This window comes from Rhineura floridana, chromosome 11, assembly GCF_030035675.1.
Source record: "Rhineura floridana isolate rRhiFlo1 chromosome 11, rRhiFlo1.hap2, whole genome shotgun sequence".
In the NCBI taxonomy this organism is placed as follows: domain Eukaryota; kingdom Metazoa; phylum Chordata; class Lepidosauria; order Squamata; family Rhineuridae; genus Rhineura; species Rhineura floridana.
This window is the reverse complement of record NC_084490.1, coordinates 10,539,274-10,562,000: the sequence shown is the minus strand read 5'-3', so window position 1 is coordinate 10,562,000 and position 22,727 is coordinate 10,539,274. Positions and strand designations below refer to the sequence as shown.

General features: G+C 41.7%; 1 protein-coding gene across 1 annotated transcript; it reads right to left on the bottom strand.

Moving 5' to 3' along the window:
- Positions 1-4,574: 4,574 nt before the first annotated feature.
- On the bottom strand, positions 4,575-16,717 carry LOC133367324 (vomeronasal type-2 receptor 26-like). The gene is made up of 5 exons (XM_061591426.1): positions 16,667-16,717; positions 15,660-16,499; positions 13,035-13,265; positions 8,101-8,227; positions 4,575-5,476 (listed from the first exon to the last, which is right to left on the bottom strand). The coding sequence occupies exons 1-5, from the start codon at positions 16,700-16,702 to the stop codon at positions 4,575-4,577; spliced, it is 2,136 nt and encodes a 711-aa protein (XP_061447410.1). The 5' UTR covers positions 16,703-16,717.
- Between the last annotated feature and the right edge of the window lie 6,010 nt (positions 16,718-22,727).

Here is a 22,727-nt window from a genome sequence, read left to right as displayed (position 1 = left end):
ATTAATTGGCGGATTGGAATTTGATTGATTATGTGTTATATTTTAATAAATATAACATTTCAACCATACATGTGTCACGAGTCTTCCTTGGTGTGTTGGCAAAAAAACAGTTTGGAACTAGTGTAAATTGTCACATCCCCTCTACAAATAAGGGACTTTAACAGTAACCCTTCTATTGAAGTAAATTTTGAAGACAACCTTTTCACTCTGGGAGGTTTTTTTTTTTTAAATGTAACAAGTCTCTTGATGTTCCACTGAGGAGGATCAAAGACTTTTCAAAGATGTGATAAACATGTTTTCTTTTGCAATGCCACTGAGAACCTAGATTTTGACCAGGTAATTAACTCTTTTACAATTATCAAATTAAGCATAAATACATTTACTCCTTCTCTGGATCCCTAGGGAGTTCCTGTGGCCACTTGCAAAACTGTGAACCAAGACTAGAGGATGCTATCCCATACATTAATATCCCATACATTATTAAGAAATGAGGCCATGGATACACAGGATACTCTCAGTCTGATTGCTTATTCTTTATGCTGTACAGTACTGGCTTTGTCTCAGTTAAGTAAATGACCACTCAAGTCAGATTGATGCTACCTAAGGTCAGTTGAATGTCAATGTGGGAAGAGATGAGCTGGTATCTACAGGGAAGATTTTCCTGCAAGATGGTAGAATTTGTGGTAGCTGTACTAGTGCTGCGGCCACTAGTTGAATGCAATGTTCTAATTACTCAGTGTTCCATTAGAGACCCTCTTCCTATTCTTCACAAACACTATCAATCAGGAGACTTCATAATTGCTGGCATTATATCTCAGATATATATTTTTTCAAATGCCATAGCATTTCAAAATCATCCATCTCAGTAACTGTCTGATGATCATATGTAAGTTACTGCATTTTTAAAAAATTGATAACATACATCTATAATGACAATATTGCTATGTTTCCCATGAGATTTCTGTGAGTAGGACAGCTGTGGAGGAGAATTTTGTTTGCTCTGCATTTTTAAGGGAACTGACCTAATTGGACCTCCCCAACTACCAATCAGATCAGAACATAATTATCCTTCATATTTCACTTCCGTCGGGAGCCATGTACTCCCAGTAGGGTCACCTATAGCAGTAAGGTCAAGGTTGAGGAACCAGACAAAGAATGATCCAATAATGTTTTCAACGGCAGAACAGGCAGAAGATAACAATCAGTATGTTACAATGGCTGTGAAGGCTGCAGCAGATAAAAGACTTCCAGTTGTCGTGGTATCCATGCCATTGGATCAAAGCCTTTTTCTGTTAAGATTGTGTGTTGATCATTGTGCGTCGATCTCCCCACATGAAACAAATTCATGCACAGGCGTCTTCCAACCAAAACAAAAAAGACCTTATATTGGAAGACAATCTTACTTGGCCATGAATGATTGCCAAAGAATGAATGGCTTTTTATTGAATCCACAAAGTTGGAGCTATTTCTGTTGAAGTTTTCTTGAAAAACCTCCTGTTTATATTTCCTCACTTTTACACTCTCCAACCTTTACAATGACTAAATAACATCATCCTGTTTCTTCATGGTTAAATACTTTGTTACATAGTATATAAGAGGTGATACCTGAATAAATGTTCTTGTTAGCTTCTGTGTGAAAAGTGGAAACTTCTGCATCAGTTGAACAAATGTCATATTTTAAACTTGGAATGATCAGATCAATGGAAAATCAAGTCAACTAGGTTTCAGTGTTTCCTTCTTCATCCTCTCCCAGATAACAAACATATACTTTTTCATATAGTTCCTTCCAAGTTTTGTGGGTATTGCACCACTCCTGAAGTCAAAAATAATTTTCATCCTGCCAGTATTGGATGAGAGAACCACCTCAACTTCAGGTCACTGACCCCTGATCACCATAAACCAGGCTTGGGGATTCTCAGTCCCATAGGCCAAATGTGGCTGTTCAGGCCTCTCTATCTGGCGGTTGGGGCTCTCTCCAGGCAGCATCCCCCCACCAGCTGCACCCTCTTTTTGTAGACTACACCCCTCACAGGCTTCAGATCTCCTTAAATGTTTTTGCCTCACTGGAATGTCTCCTTGAATTCTGAAAATGACTGGATGGTAGAGAAGGATTCATGACTCTATGTAGAAACTAGCCTACTACAGAGAGCTTAAATTTATAGTCATTTGTCCACCCACTTATTCCTCTGGCCACACCTACCATTGGCATGTGAAGCCTGGAAGGCTGCCAATAAGAGAATGTAGTCCTTGAGTTGAAAAATGTTTCCCACCCCATTCTACTTTGTCTGTATTTTTAATTTCAGTTATATGCTATTGGTCATTATTGGTAGTAATTACAGAACAATAAAGAATAGGGTTTTGTTGTTGCTATTAAACCCCCAGTTTCTGCTTTATATTGAACCATTTTTTAGCAACATGTATGTTAACTTTGTTAAGATATTTTGGTGATTTCCCATGCAACTCTATTCAGACACCAGTCTTCGCTTTGAATTTCCTGGGCTTGGAACAGGAGATAATCCAACAGGAGATAATCTTATCAACAAGGTTACATTGAAAACAGGGCCAAGAGTAACAAACGTAACTCCAGCCGAGGGTATAGATATGCAAGTGCATATAAGGATTCCTATCTTTATATGGACCATTAAAAATAATACTACTTCCCCATCCAGAACTGAAAGTCTTCCGGGCAAGGGTGCATTTGTGGCAGGACAGGAAGACTGGCAAAAGGCCACTTCTGGTGCCTGCCTGCAAATGTGCCAGCGTCAGGGAAGGGTGGGATGTACCTGAAGAAGATTTGTTGTTGCTTTTGGCATCTCTCGCTAACCTCAGCTCATTCTCAGCTTTAGCCTTTCTGATGACATTCCTGCATCTCTTGCAATTGCAAGAGTATTGTCTGTATTCTTCCTTTTTGGTCTGGCCTACTTTCCACTTTCTGTATGTGTCCTTTTTTGTTTTCATGTCATCTCTTAAGCTTTCTGTGAAGCCACATTGGCTTCTTCTGCTGTCTTCCTCCTTTTTTCCTTCATGGAATTGTTTGCCATCGTGCCTTTAGAATTTCCTTTTTTAGAAACTCTCATAAATCTTGGACTCCTTTTTTCTTACGGTTGCTTGCATTGTTCTGTGTTTATTAAAACCAGCTTTCCTGAAGTCCAGGGTATGCATATGGCTTTTCTCAGCTTTAGCTTCCTTTAAAATCAAGAACTCATGTATAGTGTGATCACTTTCCCCCAGAGTTTCCTTAACTGCCACTTCATCCACTATTGGTTAGAATCTCTGTTGGTTAGAATCAAGTCAAGGATAGCTGATCCTCTAGTTGCTTCCTCCACTTTCTGTAGGAGAAAGTTATCTCCAACACAAGTCAAGAATCTCTTGGAGGGGCCATATTGGGCAGAATTTGTCTCCCAAAAGATATCAGGGTAACTGAAGTCCCTCATCACCTACTTGAAACAGTGGCAATTTGCTTTGCAAATGTTTCATCGCCATCTTCTGCTTGATTGAGTAATCCATAGTAGACTCGAACCACCATGTTCCTTTTTATTCCTTGCCCCTTTTATTTTAAGGCAGTTACTCTCGGTATAGCACAGTGGGGAGGAGAGACTGGATGGGAGTTCAGAGTATGTGAGTTCAAATCCCTGCTCATTTCTCCTGGGTGTAACAGGCCAGCTAAAGAACACCCCCACAGTGAGTGGCTCAGGGGTTACGTGCCCTTCCACCTGTGCAGCTCTAGGCAAGCTGCATAGCCCCAAGGAGCCCAGATGCCCCCCAACTGGCAGTAGCAGACAGGGAAGGGGGTGGCTTGTGCAGCTGTGGCAAGCTGAGCAGGCCCTAGCCAGCTTGGGAGGACTAGCCTCAGAGGGAGGCAATGGCAAACCCTCTCTGAATACCACTTACCATAAAATCCCTATTCGTAAAGGCCCCCATAAGTCGGGATCAGCTTGAAGGCAGTCCATTTCATTTTTTACTCTCGGTGGAGTTACCAAGGTCATCCTCCTGTATTTCTGTGCAGGGATATATATATTTTAACATATATTGCAACTCCACCTCCCTTTATATTCCCCCCTTTTTTGAAGAAGTTATATCCTTCAGTTGCTGCACTCCAGTCATGGGAGTCATCCCATCAAGTTTCAGTTATATCTATCATGTCATATTTACTCTTCCATATTAAGAGTTCAAGTTTGTCCTGTTTGTTTCCCAAACTCTTGGCATTAGTATACTGTCCCCTGTCTGAAACCCTGGAGAGTTACTGAAAGTCAGCATAGATAATACTGAACCAGACAAATCAATGGTCTGACTCAGTACAAGACAGCTTCCTAATAATGTAATGATACATTCTTTTTAGGTCCACTAGTGAATTCAAGTTAATGTTTTTATTATATTTACTCTAATGAGAGCATAATTAAACAGTCTGATAAATAGATATGTTAAGAACAGTAAACTCAGACATGATTGGATCTCAGTGCAACAACAAAGGAAGGCAGTCACACCTAATCTAACATCAAATACTGACAAACATGTAATAATGACTAACATTTGCTAGATAAAGGCCAAATATTATTACATTCTTTCATAATTCTTTAATGCATTCTCCTTATTAGCTGCTCCTTCTTATTCAGCTCAGGCTTCATGACCATAATATAGCATTTGGGGATAAAGATGCAACCAAGTAATCCAGCACTGGAGCATAAGATGGAGAAGATCTCCACAGCTACCATATATTTCCCCTTGGTGCTCAGGTAGGTTGGAACAAAGGACAGCCAAACACTGCAGAAGACCAGCATGCTGAAAGTGATAAATTTGGCTTCATTAAAACTGTCTGGCAACTTCCTAGCTAGGAAAGCCACAGTAAAGCTAACAGTGGCCAGGAGACCCATAAAACCAAGGACAGAGTAAAACATGAAAGTTGAACCTTCATTACATTCTAGCACAATTTCTTTAGTTATTGAGTGCATGTCAAAGTCTGGGAATGGGGGAAAGGTTGTCAGCCACACAATGCAGATTGCGGCTTGAAACAGTGAGCAGGAAAAAATGATAGAGATGGACAGTGTTTTCCCCATCCATTTTCTCATCTTGGACCCTGGCTTGGTGGCCATGAAAGCTAGAACTACGATGGAGGTTTTAGCCAGTAGGCAAGAAAGAGCCACTGAGAAGATCACACCAAAAGCAACTTGTCGAAGGAGACATGTCATCTTCTCAGGTTGCCCAATGAATAGCAAAACACAAAGGAAGGAGGACAGGAGGGAAATGAGGAGAGTGTAAGTGACATTCCGGTTGTTTGCCTTGACTATGGGAGTCTCTTGATGCTTAATGAAGATTACAAGCACCAAAACTGTGATGCAAGAAAAGCAAAGAGTCGAAATAGCTGATGTGATCCCCAGAGGTTCTTCATAAGACAAAAAGGTTGTAACTTTTGGAATACAAAAATTCTGGTTATTGTTTGGATACTGATTGTCTGGGCATTGAACACAGTCATCCATATCTGAAAAAGAAAACAATTGATTTGAGAACTGGCAGTCCTGTGTTTATAGTGTATGCATTAATTAAGCCTTGATACATGAAGGAGGGTGGCTAGTTCACAATCTGAAGTGAAAGCTTGCAGCCATCCCACTCTGGGATGTTTCAGAAGAAACCAGAGAGTTTAGACTCCTGTGACTCAGAGAAGCATATCTGATTAATGAAGGTTGCTTCCCTCCCTGAATATCACCAAGTGGGGTTCTCTGCTTGTATTTTATCTTGATACTTTTCATTCTTTTTAAAGTTATAGTCATGTCTTATTCAGTTACATCACTATTCTTCAACCTTGAGCCAACAGCTGTTGTTGGACTACAGCTCCCATCAATCCCAACCAGTTTAGCCGGCGGCCAAAGACAATTGGAGTTCTAGTCCAACAACATCTGGGGACCCAAAGTGGATAGAAAAGTGAGTTACATAGTCCAATGATGATGTCAGTGGTTATATGATTTAATTAATTAATTAAATTTATATTCTGCCCTTCCTCCCAGCAGAAGCACAGGGTAGCAAACAAAATCACTAAAAACACTCTAAAATTCAGACAGCCCAGAAGGATATCAAAAGCCTTCAAGAAAACAAGTAAGAATAACAGGGTCGCACTCTCCCTGTCCTTCTCCCAATAAAGGTCATCCATCAGGGTGACAAAGGTCTACTGCTTGTTGAAAGAGGAAGGTCTTCAGTAGGTGTCAAAAAGATAACAGAGATGGTGCCTGTCTAATATGTAAGGAGAGGGAATTCCAAAGGGTAGGTGCCAGTACACTAAAGGTCTGCTTCCTATGTTGTATGGAACAAACCTACTGATAAGATGGTATCTGCAGGAGGCCCTCATCTGTATAGCACAGTGATCGACTGGGTATATAAGGGTAAGATGGTCTTACAGGAAGGGCCGGATTAAGCTGAGGAGGGTCCCTAGGCTGATTGGTGTTTGGGCCCCCCTTCTCCTCTTAGGCAATATTTTTCTCAAACCCCTTACCCTACGATCCGCGGAAACAGCCGCAGGAAGGATTACAGGACAGAAGCTTCTGAGCCGCCCGCCGTCCTATCCCATCCCATCCCCCCCACTTCACCTACCTTTCTGCTTTTTTGTGGCTGTGCACACTGCACGCGCAGGTTTGCCATCAATCAAGATGGCAGCCGAGGTTTCCCTAAGGGGCTGAAGCATCTACCGCCATCTTGGTTGATGGCAGCAATGCACGCGTGTAGCTAATAGGCAGCCAGTGCAATTCTTTCAGCAGTGGGTTGACATGTTGGCAATACCCTGCCCCAGTGAGCAGTTGCATCACTATGTTTTGGACCAGCTGCAGCTTCTGGACTAGCCTCAATGGCAACCTTACATATGGTGCATTACAGTAATCCAACCTGGAGGTTACCAGCTCATGGACAACTGTGGTCAGGCTATCCTGGTCCAGAAACAGCTGCAGCTGTCTTACCAGCCAAAGCTGGTAAAAGGCACTCCTAGCCACTGAAGTCAACTGGGCCCCTATCAACAAAGATGGATCCAGGAGCACCCCTAGACTACAGGCCTGCTCTTTCAGAGGTAGTACGACCCAATCCAAAGCAGGCAACTGACCAGTTATCCGAACTCGGGAACCACCAACCCACAGTGCCTCCATCTTGCTAGTCTTCAGACTCAGTTTATTGGCCCTCATCCAGCCCACCACTAACTCCTGGCAGTGGTCCAGGGCTTGCACGGCCTCTCCTGATTCAGATGTTACAGAGAAATAGAAGTGGGTATTGTCAGCATACTGCTAACACCTCATCCCAAACCTCCTGATATATAACCTAACATATAGATTTTAAACAGCACTGGGGACAAGATGGCACCCTGTGGCATCCCGCAGCACAACTGCCAGGGGGCTGAAAGACAATTCCCCAATGCTATTCTCTGAAAATGACCCTGGAGATAGGATAGCAGCCACTGTAAAACAGTGTCTCTGATACCCATTTCACCAAGTCAGCCCAGAAGGATACCATGGTCAATGGTATCAAAAACCTCCAAGAGACCAAGTAAGAGTAACAGGGTTGCACTCCCCCTGTCCTTCTCCCGATAAAGGTCATCCATCAGGGCAACAAAGGCCGATTCAGTCCCACAACCGTGTCAGTAGTCCAGGAGAGGGTATTATCTGTGGCAGACCTTAAGTTGTGCAACTCTGTCTCCACAGAGATGTGTCTGTCAACTTTACTGTACAATTTTCAGCAAATGCTGAAAGCACCTCTTTATGCTGGCCTTTACTTCAGATGCCAGATATGTTTATTTTTAGGACCCACCCTATTTTTGTGATTGTAAGTTTTAAAGGGTGGTTCATGACAGATGCTCTTGGAGGTCACTGATTCATGGGGTCGCCATAAGTCGTAGTCGACTTGGAGGCACATAACAACAACAACAACAAGTTTTAAAGTTGTTTTTAAGGATGTATTTTAAATTGTCGTAATCTGCCCTGGGACCTTAGGATGAAGGGCAGGTAATACATTCAAATAAATAAGGAAATAATTCTAATCTATGGAAATGTTAGTGTTATGTAAAAGTTAGGAAAATCCATACACCATAAAATGGATCTGCTGCTCCATTTCCAATATAACAGAGTATCTTACCCTTTTTGTTTGAAATCTTCCCTTCTGGACATGGAACACAATCATAGCAGCAAAATGGCTTCCCTTCCATTTTTGTCCTACTGTAGCCTGAATGGCATTTGTCATTACATAGAGAAAGCGGCCTTGCCTGTTGATGAATGAAAAAAGAGAATGTTTTAGCATTAAGTAAATATGTTCTGGGTGATAGAGCATAAATGTTAACCCACTCTGACCACTCTCTAAGCAGCATGTTTGTTTGTTTACTTATTTATAAAAGTATTTATATCCCACACTCTTGCAAAACATCAGGGTGGTATACTGCCATATAAAAACATTTAAAAACAATACACAACAATCATTAAACATGAATGGCTACTAATAAAATAAAATAAACAACTGCATAGCCCTGCCAGCACAAAGAAGTCTTCAAGAGACACCTGGAAGTCTAAAGTGAGGCTGCCTGCTAAATCTCTGCTGAAAGAGTGGTCAATAGAATAGGAACAGCAACACTAAATGTCCAACTTCTTGTTGAAGCCAGTCAGGCCTATGCAACAGGAGGGCAAGTTACAGCCCTCCTCTTATGATCCCAGCGATCAGATTGGGATATACAGGCTCAAGGCAGTCCCTAAGGTATCCTACACCCAACTTTTTCAAGGCTTTGTATAAGAATGAGACACCTCAAACCATCTCCATCTGTGAAGCAGTGGACAAGATTGAAGATTCTTGCATCTCCCCTTTTTCTGTATCTACCCATATAACTTATATGACAAACTTTGTGGGCACCTAAGATCCCACAGTTTTTGTCAGCAGTTAGGTCTGACCAGGTAAACCAAGTAGGTGGAGATCCTACCTGAGAGCCTCCTCAGGTCTACAGATGTCTCAGGTAAAAAATGGTAAGATCAACAATGGAAACCCTTATTGATTTCTATTTATTATAAACATACAGTATAACACACATATTAGCAGTTGCAAGTGGACAGCCATACACCGGAACAGTCCTCAATAGCACAAACATAGGGGATGTACACTTACGTTACATTTCAAAGTATATTTCACTTCACCTCAGTAAAGGAATATTCTCACCCATGGCATGTGTGGATCTCTATACCCAGAGCAGATGTTCTTTTCTGTCTTTGGTCAGTGTCAGAGACAACTGGCCCCAATCTCTATGGCTGTCTGGTTTCTATAGCATTTGCTTATCTCAGCCTAGGCTTTGCATATTCACATCCAAAGTAAACTATCAGCTCTACTATATCTCCCAACGTGCATGTGAGTTCTAATCCTACACCATACATCTGATACTGTTCTCTGCTGCTTCAAATCTGCCTCATTTCTCTCAGACACAAGCACTTGTTGGCGGAACACCTGGACTTATCACATGACAATATTTCACTAGGAACATTGCCTTCACATGAAGGTAAATACAATCCAAAGGGGGAAAGGAACATTTTAACCAGAGGCTTCTTTTTAATACTACATGTCTAATTCCTTTAATTTACTTTTCTATAACTTATGTTATTATATATCTAACATAAGAAACTGAAGATGACCAAAATTTATAGGGAACACCAAAACAAGAGCCTTGATCCTAGTAGGATATGGGCAGCCAATGCAGATACTGTAACAGAGATGTCACATGTTGTAGTACACCAGGTAGAGCTTCCAGACCAAACCTAAGGCCATCCCCATATACAGTGAGTGCAGTATATACTGGAAGCGTTCCATATACATCCCAATTCCAAAGAAAGGGGATCCCAGGGAATACAGTAATTATTGAACTATTGCCTTAATATCCCATGCAAGTAAAGTAATGCTCAATATTCTACAACAAAGGCTCTTACCATATATGGAGCGAGAAATGCCAGACGTCCAAGCTGGATTTAGAAAGGGAAGAGGTACCAGAGATCATATTGCAAACATATGTCAGATAATGGAACGGACCAAGGAATTTCAGAAGAAAATCACCCTGTGCTTTATAGATTACAGCAAAGCCTTTGACTGTGTGACCATGAAAAACTATGGAATGCTTTAAAAGAAATGGGAGTGCCACAGCATCTGATTGTCCTGATGCACAACCTATACTCTGGACAAGAGGCTACTGTAAGGACAGAATATGGAGGAACTGATTGGTTCCCCATCGGAAAGGGTGTGAGACAGGGGTGTATTTTATCACCCTATTTGTTTAATCTATACGCAGAACATATACTGAAAGCAGGATTGGACCAAGAAGAAGGAGGTGTGAAAATTGGAGGGAGAAATATCAATAATTTAAGATATGCAGACAATACCATACTCTTAGCAGAAACCAGTAATGATTTGAAACGAATGCTGATGAAAGTTCAAGAGGAAAGCACAAAAGCAGGACTACAGCTGAACCTCAAAAAGACTAAAGTAATGACAACAGAAGATTTATGCAACTTTACAGTTAACAATGAGGACATTGAACTTGTCAAGGATGATCAATATCTTGGCACAGTAATTAACCAAAATGGAGACAATAGTCAAGAAATCAGAAGAAGGCTAGGACTGGGGAGGGCAGCTGTGAGAGAACTAGAAAAGGTCCTCAGATGTAAAGATGTATCACTGAACACTAAAGTCAGGATCATTCAGACCATGGTATTCCTAATCTCTATGTATGGATGTGAAAGTTGGACAGTGAAAAAAGCGGATAAGAGAAAAATCAACGCATTTGAAATGTGGTGTTGGAGAAGAGCTTTGTGGATACCATGGACTGCGAAAAAGACAAATAATTGGGTGTTAGAACAAATTAAACCAGAACTATCACTAGGAGCTAAAATGATGAAACTGAGGTTATCATACTTTGGACACATAATGAGAAGACATGATTAATTAGAAAAGATAATAATGCTGGGAAAAACAGAAGAAAGTAGAAAAAGAGGAAGGCCAAACAAGAGATGGATTGATTCCATAAAGGAAGCCACAGACCTGAATTTACAAGATCTGAACAGGGTGGTTCATGACAGATGCTCTTGGAGGTCACTGATTCATAGGGTCGCCATAAGTCGTAGTCGACTTGGAGGCACATAACAACAACAACAACAGTGACCAAGTAATCCCAGATATGGCTGAAGCTGGAGTACCAGATGGAGCTGGTCAAAGGCCCTCTTAGCTATGAGGTCACTTCGGTCTCTAATGACAAAGACGTATCCAGGAATATCCCCCAACCTATGTAACTGCTTCTTTAGAGGGAATGCAGAACTAGCCTGTCTTCTGAATGTAGGAACCACCTACCCACAGAGTCTTCATTTCCCAGAATTCAAACTCAGTTTTATTGGCCCTCATCCAGTCCATCACTGCAATAAGACACTGGTCAAAAGCTTGCACAGTCATTCCTGATTCAGATAGTATGGAGAAGTAGAGATGTGTGTCATCAGTGTACTGATGGCACTGTACTCCAAAACTGCTAATAACTGCTCCCAGTAGCTTCATATAAATGTTAAATAGTATTGGAGACAAAATAGTGCCCTGTGGAAGCCCATAGCAGAGGTGCCAGGAAGCTGAAGATCATTTCCCCAGTCTTACTCTCTGGATTTGACCACACAGGTAGGAATGGAACCACTTTAGTACAATGCCTCTGATACCAGTCGAACACACTCAGTCCAGGAGGATACCATGGTCAATGGTATCAAAATCCACTGAGAGATCAATTAATAGTAACAGGGTCACATTTCCCCCTATTTCTCTCCCAATACAGGTAATCCATTATGGCAACCAAGGTCAATTCAGCCCCAAGATGAAGCCTAAACAAGATGCACAGTTAAGCCCACAATTGGCCCTTCTTCATATTTGGGAAGGGGCTAATGAAGATCTAGCAAGCAAATCTATAGTCTCTTTTATGTTGTTGGCTGCACACAAGGAAATCGCAAGGAATTGGAAGTTGGTAGATAAACTACTTTCCAGTCTTTGGAATATTAGTTGCAAAACTGACTTTCAGTAAAAAAAAATCTTGCTAAAGGGGCAGTAGATGCATTATTTATTATTTATTTATTTAATTTGTATCCAGTCCTTCCTCCCAGCAGGAGCCCAGGGCGGCAAACAAAGCACTAAAAAACTTTAAAACTTCATAAAAACAGATCTTAAAATACATTAAAATAAAACAGCATTACAAACATTTTAAAAGCAACCTTTAAAAGGGTTAAAACTTTATTAAAACATATTAAACAATTCTGACACAGATGCAGACTAGGACAGGTCTCAACTTAAAAGGCTTGTTGAAAGAGGAAGGTCTTCAATAGGCACTGAAAAGATAGCAGAGATGGCGCCTGCCTAATATTCAAAGGGAGGGAATTCCACAGGCTAGGCGCTGCCAGGCTAAAGGTCCATTTCCTATATTGTGCAGAACAAACCTCCTGATAAGATGGTATCTGGTATTAGAGTGTTGTGTTACGTGGATTCTCTTTCAGACTATTTCAATCCTAATAGGCATAAGATACATTTGTCCAGTACTTTCTTACATTCATGAGATAAGCGGTAAAATTATTCTTTTTACATAAGCCTATATAGACGAGGTTACTCATATTTTCTTAATATATTTCGTGTGGTATTGGCAACTGGCTAGTAATTGTTATACAACATTGGTTCCAGGGTGGCTTTTTAAGGAGAAGCCACACCACAGACTCTTTAATGTTCATGAGCAAGCTTCCTGCTCACAAGATTGTAGATTATATGGAAACGTTCACATATAGATGCCTATGTGCATAGGCCAACACTTGCACAACTATGTGGACACTGGAGACAGAACTAGGGAGTCACACAAGATCTTGGGCAGCTCCAACATCCTGGCCCCACTAGCCCTTCAAGGCATGAAGCCTCCTTATATAATGCATGAGGTGTCATAATGACTGAGCTACAGTATTTGACTCTTCACCAGTGAAGAACATCTTGAACCTTGGGGAAATGATTTGATCCACCCTTAAATACCTTTTGGAACCTACCTGGTTGAACTTGTGGGGCCAAATAATGATGGCATCACCATAAAAAGTGACCACTTCGTCTGAAGGAGCCTCTGGGTCTGTCTTTCCAATTCTGACTCTGTGAAAAGATTGGTTTGGGAATGTCACCCAATTTATAATATCGAATCCGGCTTCTAATTCCCCATTCTGATTGAAGGAAACTGTTTCCCCAGCACTGTTGTTAAATGACACCCTTCTCAGAAAGTGGTGGAGCTAAATTGAAAAAAAGAAAGAAATAAATTAATACAAATATACAATAAGGTTTAAATTACAGATTTTAGGACTATGTTTAATGATCCTTTATATATATAAAAATGTACAATTTTACTATTTCTTTTCCTTAAGATGATCTTAGTGATCTAATTCAGAATTTCAAATGTGTATGTTTCTTTGTATATCCCTCTGGTCATCTGTCCTGGAACACACCCCATTGGAAGTCTCCAAAAAGTCTTGGCACTCTTCCAGGTTGGCTCTGGAATCTTCTGATCAAGTATCTGATCAAGAATCTTCCAGTATCAAGTGAAATTTAAATGGGGTTGGATGATAGACCAGTTCTTGCTTAGAGAGAGCTGCCAAATTTAAAACAGGTACTAGTAGATTCTTTCCCCATATCTACTCAGGCAACACTACTACATAGAGCTGTGCATGCAATGCACCCCAATGCAATTCAGGACTCAATCCAGCTCTTCAGGGAAGCTCTGACCAAAGCTTGTATGCAGGGCCGGCTCCAGGCATGCCAGGGCCCTTGGGCATCAGCTTGCCCTGGGCCCCGGCGTGTGTGTGTGTGTGTGTGTGCATGCACACACACACACACACGCCCCCCCACCTACCTGTCTGCTGTCTTTTACCATTGCCCTTAATGAAGATGGTGGCCACGGTTTCCCTAAGGGGATGACGCCTGCACCACCATCTTTGTTGATGGCACGCATGCATGCTACACGTGCACATCTCTGCCATCAACTAAGATGGCGGCAGGGGCTTCAGTACCTTAGGGAAACTGCAGCTGCCATCTTTGTTAAGGGCAATGGTAAAAGACAGCAGACAGGTTGGTGGGGGGCGTGGATCGTGGAAGGGGAGCGGAGGCGCAGCTGAGGGCCCCCCTGTAACTCCAGGGGACATCGGGCCAGTGCCCCACCTGGCCGCCCTTTAGAACTGGCCCTGCTTGTATGATCCGAGGCTGACCCAATGTGCATTCGGGCCTCATTCTACCAACTGCATGTTTAATTATGGTTTTAAATTCTGATTAAATATGCAGTTGGGAAGGGGGAGAAGGAGATGCACCTCACCATCAGACCACTCCCTTTTGACATCCCCGGATCACTCCAGATGAATCTGATCCTACCCAGTATGATTCAGGCTGCCTTAAGCTGCTCCTGAGTTGACCTGAATTGGCCTGATTCAGTTCAGGATCCAGGTTTCATCCAGAGCCAGTGCACAGCCCTCCTATTACATATCCTACTAATGTCAGCTACAACAGCACAAGGTCATTCACTTGCTTGTCTTTCAACACAATGTGTGCTATCATCTGCCAGCAATGCCGTTCTGTATTCTACATTGGATACATAGGCCAGTATCTACACAGAAGTGTATATGGGTGCAAAGCTGATAGTAAAGCTAAACTTCCCCATTAATTATAATACATGTTGTAGTCTGTTTTGAAGTTGGCCACTTTAAATTCAGTGCTCTGGAAGTTTGAAATGTTCCCCTACATCTATTACTACTACTACTACTACTACTACTACTACTACTACTACTACTACTCCTTTTTGGATGTGGCCCTGGAGGTATGAATGGAACCACTGATATCCCCAAGCACAGTGGAACCACAATGCCCCCAATTCCCACCTTCCTGAGACACTCCAGAAGTGATAAACAATATCAGCAGCTGCTGAGAGATCAAGGAGAACAAGCAGAATCACACTCCCCCTGTCTCCCTCCCAACTGATGTCATCAGCAAGGGCGACCAAGGCAGTTTCAGTGCCAGGGGCTGGCCTGAAGCCAGACTGGAATGGATCCAAGTAATCAGTTTTCTCCAAGCATCTTTGAAGCTGGATCACTATCACCATCTTGAGCAACTTGCCCAAAGAGGGGATATTTGAAACTAGGCAATAGGTTTTTTTAATAGTTCTGGGTCTAAGGAGGTCTTCTTAAGAAGGGGACGCATCACCACCTCGTTCAGGGCCGATAGTGCCTCCCCCTCCTCTAATAAAGTATTAATCACTCCCTGGACCCACCCTGCCCACTCCCTATGGCTAGCTCTAAGAAGCCAAGATAGGCAAGGGGTCAGGTAGATGGCTACACTTCTTCGAGCAGCTTGTCCACATCCTCAGGCTGCAATAATTGAAACAGATTCAGTATGCATGGGACAGACAATGTTCTAGATGTCTCTACTGGACTTGCTCTTACAGTAGTATTCAACTCTGTACAAATCTGAAGTGCCTCTCAAAGTTCTCACCTATGTTGCTTTGTGATTGGTCACTGTTAATAATGAAATTGTCGCTCTCTATACTTTTTCCAGGTAGAGAGAGAGATCAACATAGAGTAGGATCTGTTATTTTGACCAGGGATATTATAAGATCTCTTGCATTTATCTGCTTAGGATGTTACCTGCCATGGGTCCCATGTTCCTCCATCCACAATCTCTCTGTGTTTGAGCTGGGATGACCACATGGACTGCAAAGCATGGGCCACAGCATGAATAGCACTGTAGATGCTGTAGCTGTGGCTGGTCATGCTCATTTCAAATACAGACCCAGGAAGAGTCTCTATTTGCTCCTCCCCAGTGCAGATGTTTTGAGATATCTTCTCTAACCTGGAGATGGGGAACAAACAGTTAAATGCCTGTTCCCAAAAGTCATCAATAAAGCCATCTTCCTCTTCTGAGATAGGATTTCTGACCTGGATAAATTTCTGAAATCCAAACACTTCCTTTGAGTGCATTGCAAAGGACACAGAACCATGCAGGAAGTTTAAGTCCAAATTTCTTTGAATGGCATATGATGCAAAATCCATCTGTGCTGTCATAATCCAGACTTTTGCTTTTAGTGGTGTATTGTGATATTCCGATAACTGAAGTATATTTCTCAAACTTAAAATGGAATGGATTTCACCATGTAGGAAAAATGCAGTGGCAGTGCTTCCCATGACTACCTTCAATGTTTCTGTTGCCTCCTGTATTGCATTGTTAATTTCACTGTAAAAAGCCATTGTTGTGAATTTTCCTATGACGTCAAAGCAGATGCCTCTCTGGGAAAATAGTGGAAGCACATTCTGTACAAAATTTTCTCCACTGTCACCATCCAGATAAAGCACCCCTATCCACATCCACTGGAAATGCAGTAGTAATTGAAGAATCCCCTTATATTGATGATCAATGTTTGGGAACATCCGATGGAAGAAGGCTCCATGGGTTTTATCTTTCATCAGTGGAGCAGATCCATATGTAAGCTAAAGAAAATAACAAACAAACAAAAAGAGAAGAGGAGACAGAAATGTCAGTATGTGTTTACTGATTTATTGATAGAATTGTAATGCTCAAACACCAACTGACATCCAATCTACATTCCAACAAGTTTGAGAATGCTCAGCTCCCAAAATGCATGTGCACATCTTACCTGTGGAATCTTGTATATGTTCAGAATAGTTGCCATGTGGAGTCCAATCTCAGAATCCGGACCTCCAATGCCTACTATCAGATTGTTCTGACTATCACATTTATAGTTTGGGACTGATTTGACCCGTGTGGAGAGAAGCTCTACTGAAGCAAGGTAGGTCCAGCTTGCAGTGAAATAACTATTGTAGATGTGGAAGCCCAGTGTGATGTTGGGTAAGATCTGGGGATTTTCATTTATCTCTTTCACTGCATATTCTAAGGCCAGAATATGCTGATAGTTCTGAGTCACTACCCTGGAATCAGAGTTAAAGCTTGCATCATAGTGCATCTGTTTCACACTCAGAATATATTTGCTCCATTTAATTCAACATTTAATTCAACAACTACATTGCAAAACAATAGATTGTATAGCTATAATCCTGAAGTGTGTGAAGACACTTGTAATACAGAACTTGATTGCTGACTTCTCCAAACTACATCCCAACACCACCAAGGCTCCATTGCCCATCCACTACACATTTTGTGAGGGAACAGTGGGGATTTTTTAAAAGAATTAATGTAGCATCAACAATGTTAGGCTCTCTTTCTGAGGAGGAAGATAACCATTCATTCATTCATTCATTCATTCTCTGAACATTCAGGAAGATAATATTGCCATGGCAGACTATCCCAGCCCCACCAAAGGTAAATCTAATGCAAAGGATCTTCCTACCAGGGAATAAAATCTTGAAGGATTAAGACTTACATGAGCTCATTAAGCAGTTGCTGAGAAGGATGCATTTCAAAGCATACTGGATCTGAGAAAATATAGATCTGGGAAAGGACACCAGCAATGAGGAACTGTCCTGGATGATAATACTTGTGAATTATAGGAAGACTGCTCACATTACATTTAGCAACAGGAATTCTGCACTCTACCTGAGGCCACAGTATTGTTATCATCATTCCAAATGTCATAATTTTATGTGACACTCTTTGTTGTTGATACCACTTCACTTGTTCCCATATTGTCAACCCAATTTCACTCCCCAACATGAATTTCAACTCACTTGGCTGAAGCATGGCTCTGATTATTTTGTGTCAAGTATCAGTGAGCAGACATATGGAGGCATCTTTAGCCCTAGAGTTCAGAATGGCAGAGGGACTATTGATAACATCCACCAATCTTGTTGTGTAGTTTTTCTAGTATCCACTGGAATACTCTAAAGATTTGCAGATAGTAAGTAGTAATCATACCTAATTTGATTATTACAGAGGAAAATAATTGTCTGCTTTCCTCTGTTCCCCATGGTAACACCAAGCAAAAACAATGTGACATTAAATGAGTCTTTACATCTAAGTGCTGGGCTTTTTTAAAATGCAAATTGCATCAGGTATGGGGTACAGATGGAATGGTTTGGTCTGTGCATTTGGTTTCCATGCATGGCTTTAGATGTTAAAAGCTAAAACATGTACAGATAGACGCAAATAATTTAAATGTATAGTTCTCTTGCTTTGGATTATGGAAAACTACGAAAGGGCTGAATCTAGTGCACTTGGGGTTGGATCCAGAGAAACTTGCTTTGATGTAGGAATCTTCTGTGGATCCAATTGTTTGTTGTACTTCATAAGTACAAAAATAGACTTCATAATTTCAGGTGTGTCTAGCTGTTCAAACACATGGTAGTCTACAACAGAGACAGCACTCTGGAGCCGAGAACAGATGCTATGCTTGTGTATGGAGGTTCCAGGGATATATCACCCACTGGAACATACCATACAGCTTAAGGCCATATTTCTTGTAGGAATAAACATCTCTGCTTACAGAATGTAAGCTTAATTTACTCCCAATTCTGCTGGGTTCACTATTTGAATACTGGAACAGCTATCTCTCATGATTAAACTAGATGTTACTGAGGAGATCCATGACCATTGCACAGACATAAAGTACCTCTAGGTAGGGTTGAACCAGACATTTGAGGCAAAAAGACAAGATGGTGTCCTTCAGTTCCTTGCACAGAAGCTGACTGTAATGGTGGCTTAATCTTACTTCAACAAGGGTACTTCAACAACATCTACCACACCTAAATAGAGATCAAGGGGTCCGGGTAGCTTAGGAAGTGCATAGCAGGTGGTGTGTCATACACAGCTCTGAGGTCAGCAACAGCAGTGAATGCCCAGGAGAGCTACTGGCCCCAAACATCTGTCACCTCAGATGACTGCCTCACTCCACCTAATGGAAGGGCTGGCCTTACCTCCCAAAGCAGCAATTATTTCAGTGATCATGAAGGCAACATAACTACAATAATGTTGGAGGTTTCAAAATTTAAAGTGGTGGTGGTTGAATAGGAGGTGCTCTCAAAAAACAGTGTCAATATGCAATACCAGCATCAACCTTACTTATTCATAAATGGCCCAATAACATGCAAACTCTCATTCCTTTCTCTGTCTTTTAAATTCATGGAACAGATACAACCTCTTTCTATGTGTAATGATCATTGCCATTTAGGTTACAACAAGATGAAGAAGGAAGGGGAGCCATTTTGCTGCTACAATTGCTTCTCATGTCCGGAAGGAAAGTTTGCAGATCAGAAAGGTAAGAAATGTAATTTGCACTATTTATTCATGCTATAAAGTATTATTCAGTCTGCACATATGAGAAATTCATTTTAATATGTATATATTTTTTTAATTGTTTGCATTGTAAGAAGGCACACTGTACTGGTGGTATGCCTGGAGGAAGCAGATTATCTAGATCCATTCTGATTTCTGGCCTGGTTTTTAGCCCTGAAACAGCCTTGGTTGCCCTGATTGATTAGCTTTATCAGGAGAAAGACAGAGGTAATGTGAGCCTGTTGGTTCTCCTTGATCTCTCAGATGCTTCTAACACAACTGACCATGGTGTTCTTCTGGAGCAACTGAAGGAGGTGGGAGTTGATTTGTGTAATGCCCTCCCTGGTGAGGGACATCTCTATCATCATTAACTTTTAGGAAGAATTTGAAAATATTGCTGTTTACCCAGGCATTGAAGAGCTGTAGAAGACTGTTGCTGTCTACCGAGAGATCACTGGACAGAAGAATGTTTTTTTATCTGCAAATGTTTTTAGAATGTTTTAACTGTGATTTTCGAAGGTTTTTTATTAGCTTTTTACTGTTAAAATATTGTGTTGTAGATGTGTTTGTTGCCCTGGGCTCCTTTGGGAATAAGGGCAGGATATAATGATGATAATGATACCATTGTGATGTGTGTAGTCTATCTTATAGCACATACTTATGTTTCAATATATAGCACATACTTATGTTTCAATACTTATGTTTCCAGGTATAGAAAGCTCTCTTTTCTCTTTAAGACATGGATGATTGTTGAGAATGCCCAAGAAATCAATATCCAAACAATAATTGGGATGGATGCCTTCCAAAGGAAATAACCTTCTTATCTTACTGAGAACCTTTGGGGATCATTTTGGCCACTTTTGCTCTCTCCTTTTCTGTCATCACAGCTTTTGTGCTGGGGATCTTCATTAAGCACTAGGACACTCCCATAGTCAAAGCCAACAACCAGAACCTCACTTACACTCTCCTCATCTCCCTTCTGTTCTCATTCCTTTGTGCTCTGCTGTTCATTGGTCAACCTAAAAAGCTGACATGCCTTCTTCAACAAACTGCTTTTGGCATCATCTTCTCAGTGGCTGTTTCTACAAGAATGGCCAAAACCACCATGGTGGTTCTAGCTTTCATGGCCACTAAGCCAGGGTCCAGGATGAGGAAATGGTTGGGGAATGAATTGGCCAACTCCATTGTTCTTTCCTGCTCCCTTATTCAAGCCACTATTTGTATTATCTGGTTGACAACTTCTCCACCATTCCCAGACTTCGAAATGCATTCAGTTTCTAAAGAAATTGTACTGGAATGCAATGAAGGTTCAGCTATGATGTTTTACTGTGTCCTGGGCTTCATGGGATTTTTGGCTATTATCAGCTTTATTGTGGCTTTCCTAGCTAGGAAGTTGCCGGACAGTTTTAATGAAGCTAAGTTTATCACTTTCAGCATGTTGGTCTTTTGCAGTGTATGGCTGTCCTTTGTTCCAACATACTTGAGTACCAAAGGGAAATTAATGGTGGCTGTGGAGATCTTCTCCATCTTAGCCTCCAGTTTTGGGTTTCTGGGCTGTATCTTCGCTCCAAAATGTTATATAATTTTGCTGAGGCAGGACCTGAACAACCGGGGACAGCTAATAAGAAGGAAGAATTGAACTAATATTATATTAGGGTGGACAAAGGCAGAGCTTGGAAAAGTTACTTTTTTGAACTACAACTCCCATCAGCCCAATCCAGTGGCCATGCTGGCTGGGGCTGATGGGAGTTGTAGTTTAAAAAAGTAACTTTTCCAAGCTGTGGACAAAGGATATGTGAGAGATATGAAAGTATTTGCAGACCAGGCTTCAGCCTTGAAGAAGTGTGCTAAGAGATATGCCAAGTTAAGTCTGAAAGGAGAAAGGGGAAGAAATCACAGGAGATGAATATAGGTTTTGTTGGATGTTGTATCTGGCGCAAGCAGATGCCCAGGATGCAGAACAGTATAGTGACAGGCTAGATGCCAGTTGAAGCAATGAGCCGGACAAGCAATAAGTTTTAAGAGTCACTTTACTGACAATATATCACAAGCTCTCTCTGTACAAACTCCTCGAACCCCACACTCACAAGTGTCTGCTGGCCCTCTATATAGATAAAGCCAGCTGCCCAAGCCTAGGTTGCATAGCAACGTGTCCTTGAAGATGGCTCGAGCTCTGCCAACTTTCGCTTCTAAGTCACGTAGCTCACTTGTGGAAATTTACCCTCTGCTTTCTCGGTTTAATAGCCAACAGGTTTTAGAGACATGGGGGAGGGGAAAACATCTCAGAGGTGCATAATCTGCTTTTGAATGCACAGCAGAGCTTTTGAAGAAAAAAAGGGAAGGGAAATTTAGGGGGCAACTGGTTGAGTGTGTGTGTTTTATCTACTGGATTTCCTCTTTATCTACTGGAACCTTTAAAGGCCAGGCTCGCCAAGTGGGCTTGCCAAGTGGGCTTATTTTCAAAGACTTAAATGTTTGATGAGAAAGTGATATTTTTACAGGTACTTTGCAGGGTGGTTGTACTGGAAATATTTCACTGTTTGTACTGCATCTTGTTGTCTTAGGTCAAGGGGAACTTGTAGTATGTGCCATTACCTAACTGTTGTGTAAATTGTTTGGAGTTGTATTAAATAGAAATTTTTGTGGCCAACTTGAGTCAATGGCAGTTCCTAATACTACCCACTGCACATACTCATTATGTACCTGATGTGAGAAAAGACTAAGTAAAAGATGGAGGGGTGGGATGGAATGTAGAATGAGTGACAAACAGAAAAAGAGTATGGCTGTGTGAGGGACAGAAAGGGATGGAGGTAGGGGAAGGAAATGAGAGAGATATGACAGTAGTCAGAGGCCATATCTCTGCCTTTAATAGTTTACAGTTCAGATAGACCAAGTGTTATGTATCGTAGGAGACAGAGAGAAAAAAATCACAGGGTATGAGTAAAAATACAACTAGCTATTGTAAACAGGCTGAGAATGCTAAGAATGACGGTCCTGCCCATTTGGTAGGGGCGGGTTTGCCTACACCCTATTTCTAGGAAGGCTCGGGAAGGTTCCAGAAATTCTGTAAGAGGTCAGGTGGGGTATCTTGACCAATGGGGTAAGGGTTTTGAGCGGCTATATATAGCCTGCTCCGCTTTAAGAGTGCGCCTTTTTTGCCTTGTGGCACCCACCCACCCCTCCCTTGTCAGTATGGGCTCAGCTAGTCGCCTGCGGGGGCTGAGTAGGAATTTTTTTTTGGAGTTTCTGATTTCAGAATCTCTTTGGTTTTGCCTACTCCATACTGCTTGGGTTTGATTCATTTGGCTTGTTCCGGGTGGGTTGTGGTGATTCCGGTTTGGCTGGCATTGGATTCGGGCAGGTGAGGTAATTGGGGTTAAAAATGGAGGTGGATAGACTTCCGGGAAGGGTGACTTAGCCTGTGCCTGCTTTTGAGACGGGCTCCTGCCTCAAAAGAAGCTTATTCAGAT

Excerpts from the sequence above, each read along its gene's own strand:
- LOC133367324 (XM_061591426.1), bottom strand. The coding sequence starts at position 16,702 with ATGGCAACTATTCTGAACATATACAAGATTCCACAG. Across the intron at positions 8,228-13,034 it reads GGCCCCACAAGTTCAACCAG|GCAAGGCCGCTTTCTCTATG; the intron begins GTAGGTTCCAAA and ends ATTCATCAACAG. Across the intron at positions 5,477-8,100 it reads GAAGATTTCAAACAAAAAGG|ATATGGATGACTGTGTTCAA; the intron begins GTAAGATACTCT and ends TTTCTTTTTCAG.